At 32.2% G+C, this 3,857-nt stretch overlaps 1 protein-coding gene across 1 annotated transcript; it reads right to left on the reverse strand.

The window, feature by feature from the left end:
• Positions 1-155: 155 nt before the first annotated feature.
• LOC105619746 (torsin-like protein) lies at positions 156-2,002 on the reverse strand. Its single transcript, XM_012201264.1, has 3 exons — positions 1,810-2,002; positions 821-1,086; positions 156-752 (listed from the first exon to the last, which is right to left on the reverse strand). Exons 1-3 carry the CDS (start codon positions 2,000-2,002, stop codon positions 156-158), a joined length of 1,056 nt encoding a protein of 351 aa, XP_012056654.1.
• Positions 2,003-3,857: the final 1,855 nt, after the last annotated feature.

Below are 3,857 nucleotides of genomic sequence, written 5' to 3' on the forward strand. Positions count from 1 at the left end.
TTACTATTTTTTTAATTGTTAGACATATATTTTTCTGAGTGTGCCAATAAGAAATTCTATCAATAAAGGATCTTATCGAGATGTTATATAAATACTTACACAATGTCTTATCAGTATTATTACTTTTATTAAAAATTTCAGTATTTCAAATTATTTCAATCAATAGGTTTGGACTCTGATTGTTTACGATATACAATAGTAGCAACTTTCTGTTCTATCCTCTTACAGCCTGCCATCGAATACAGATTAAGCGGCTCAGGGCCAAAAGTTAAATACGACAGTGCCTCCTGTAACATCTCCTCTTTCGGAGTGACACCTCGATCTGTGAAAGACCTTGCCAAACATTTTCTAACATGCACTTCCTCAAGAGGTAGGAAAGGCACATAATGATCAATCACACTAGTCTGTATAGTGTCACTATGATGGAAACCACCCTTCTCAGTGAACGCTCCACCAGCTACGAGTGTTTCAAAATCCTGTAGTTTTGTGTCCTCCCGTTTCTTGCCCTTCTCCCACAGATTTTTGAGATGCTGCACTATTTTGGTGCTGCCAGTGTTTGAGAGAAATATAAAAATAGCTTTGTTCTGATACACGGATTTGCTATTCTTAGTGGATTTATGATAATTGTTGTAGTCTAGAAATGGTACCAGTACGTTTAGTAAACCCTCTGGCATTTTATCCACCTCGTCGAACACAAACATCGATCTCTCGCACTGTTGCAGACCGTTGAAAATAATTTTGTATAATTCTTCCTACAAAAACAAATTGTCCATTAATTTACTTGTATTATAATGAATTATACATATTTGAATGCATATACCTGGTAGTCATCTACTTTTCGTTGCAGAGGAAAATCATTACGGCCATTGAAAAAATGGAAATAGTTGCTCTGAACACCGTTTTTATAAAAAGCTTTGGCAATCATCTGCACAACATAGTTCTTGCCTGTTCCTGGTGTGCCATGAAAACTCATGACCAACGCCTTATGCGAATTGTGATTTTCCAAGTGGCCCCGAAGTGCATTTATGATCGTTTCATGGGCAATTTGTTGCCCGTATAATTTAGCAGTAAGTGCATATTCTAATCCTATAATTTCAATAATTTTTTAATATTTCTGTGTAAATGTATACGTATAAGATAAAAAAAATTATGGTAATTATATAGCTTTAACTTCCATAGTTCAAAAATCAAAAAAATTATGCTTAATGCATTTACTGCATTTTTGCATGAAAGAATTTGATAGAAAAAAGAATAGAAGAATAGAATCGTGCGCCCCTTGACAGAAAGAAGGAAAGGGGAGGGAGAAGAAAGTTGCTTCGCGTAAAAAGTTGAAATGTGCACAATACAATACATTATATATAGACCATTTCGCCTTTGACAGATTTCCTAACCTCAATAATAATCAACTTCAACGCTTAATATCTTAGTTCGTGGGGCAGAGCGGCATTTTTTTCTGCCAAATTCTTTTGTATGTAAAAACACATCGAATAAGTCTAATTTTATTGATTTTTAAGCTGCGGAAACTAAACTGTATAATTAATTATAATATTCAAATAAATTATAATATTCTGGTAAAAATTGATAATTAAATTATTTCTGATTTCAAATTAATAATTAAAACAAAAACTAATGATAATCAATGATCATCAGAAAATATTAAAAATGCAAAAAATATTAAAATGCATCACTTTTAACAAAAATAAATATACGAATCACTTATTAGATTGAAAATATCTTCAATTCTATTTAATGACAATACATAAATCTAAATTTTTTTTATAAGAAGAAATTCTATGAATTCACACTTACTATCTAAGTCAGCAGGAATGTATTCATCTGTGCAGCATTCCTGGTACACACATTTGTACTTGTCGTACGCATAATAACCTAAACCACTTAATGCACCACTTAATACACCGAGTGTTATAAGTTCGCCTTGTGCAAACGCGAGAAATTTTGTAAAAATTAGTAAAAGCATAAGAGCGCGTTTGATGAGATTCATGTTATCGAATTCTTTTTTCTTTTTCTTCTTTTTCCTTTGATCGTCTACTTCGCTATTAGAAGAACGGCAAGTTCGGCTATTATTTTCTTACAATCTTCCCAGGTCAACACAGACTCTCGATGGTATATCATACCATAATATTGTACTGCACTATATGTATTCAACTGTAGTAGCATCACAACTGGTATTATCGTTTCTCCATTGCATTAAAGTCTGTTCCAGACCGTTCTAGACCATGGTGGAAAATATCTTTTTTCATCATGCTCTAGATCGGAACTCTCTTTCTCGCTTTTGACAAATATCACGTATACTTATCTCATTTTCAGTTCCAAAAGTATACTAGTTCAACTACTGGAATCGGTCTTTAGAATTATCATACCTAACCATATCTGAAGTATAAGAAAAGAAAATATATATATATATATATATTTTTTTTAATGATTCAGGACGAAAGAAGAGAGTTTAATTATTTATGCGTTAAATAGTATTAATTATTTAATGAAATATAATTTTTGTTGATAATTCTTATTAATATATTCTTATTAAGATAATTTTATAAAGATAAAATTTTAATTAATGACCAGAAGCACCGAGATACTATTAAAGACGATTATGGAATGGCGCTTATGAAAGTTCGCCGTTTGCGTGTCTGTTAAAATTTAAGCGAGTTTAAGCGAGTTGTTTCTACCAATGTAGATTAACTTAATTTAATCTCGGTTCAACTTATTCTTTGTCTTTTTCTAATTTTAAAGATTAGAAAAATCGTTGAATCGAGATTAAAGTTAATCTACATTAGTGGAATGAGCATTAGAGTAAGAAACTAATATGATACTAACTCCATGATTTATTAGTTTCGTAAACATCTATATAAAACATAATAATACTCGATTATTTAAAACTATGATTTTAATGTTATCATTCGAATTTGATAATCAATATGAAATGATAAATGTAGAGAAAAAATTATAACTTTTCAGCGTACTTATTTATCATTTGTATAATAAAAATAATGAATTTAATAATGAATTTAATAATAAATCGAAATATTTATGTTAATATAATAGTAAATTTTTATTAATTATCGGTAATGTCATCGTTTTTCAATTAATTTCCCCGGAGTCTCCCCGGAGAGAGCACAAAGTCTAAAAGATAATTAAAAGACGACTAATACTCGTATTCATAGTCAGGCCTTATATTTAAGGAAGCCTTAAGTACAAGGTCTGACTATGAATACGGGCATAAATTATTATAAAGACATCTTTTAGGCTGCGATCTACTTGCTTCTTCCAAATGCTTTGAACGTTACATTCCAAACGCTACGCTTCGATTGGTTCATTATTGTTCCAAATACTACAATTATTATGTGAACGCTCCAGCCAACCCACCAGATCCACCTCCCGAGTCCTCGAGTTCTGAGGCAGTTGGAGCCATTGGAGCGAAGCGGGAGCAAAAACAATGACATATTGATGACGTAATTAGAGTTGCAGGGAGCACGTTCCGAAGTATCAAATAGAACAGTCATGTTAGTGCTACAAATGCTGACAAACGCTCTGTAGCGTTTGAAACGTTAAGTGGACTGTAACCTTTATCACATGACCATGCGATTGGTCAATTTTTTTTTCATTCGAGATCTCGGACCGATTTCTAAAGCCTTGTGTCCTCGATGCTAGAAATCGGTCCGAAACTTCGAATGAAGAAAGAATTGACCAAAGAATGGTGACGTTGTTAATTTTTTCTCTAGATGGACACGAGTCTTTACAAAACTGTTGCGTTCTACAGAATTCATATATTCGGATGTTGAAAAGAGTTAAGACGTAAAAAATATAAGCACTGCAAGCAATGTGATAGATCTGTA

This window comes from Atta cephalotes (assembly GCF_000143395.1).
Source record: "Atta cephalotes unplaced genomic scaffold scaffold00022, whole genome shotgun sequence".
Classification (NCBI taxonomy): Eukaryota; Metazoa; Arthropoda; class Insecta; order Hymenoptera; family Formicidae; genus Atta; species Atta cephalotes.

Coding starts and splice junctions, on each gene's coding strand:
- LOC105619746 (XM_012201264.1), bottom strand. CDS start 2,002: ATGAATCTCATCAAACGCGCTCTTATGCTTTTACTAATTTTTACAAAA. Junction 1,087..1,809: donor CATTCCTGCTGACTTAGATA/GTAAGTGTGAAT, acceptor TTGAAATTATAG/GATTAGAATATGCACTTACT. Junction 753..820: donor GAAAAGTAGATGACTACCAG/GTATATGCATTC, acceptor TTGTTTTTGTAG/GAAGAATTATACAAAATTAT.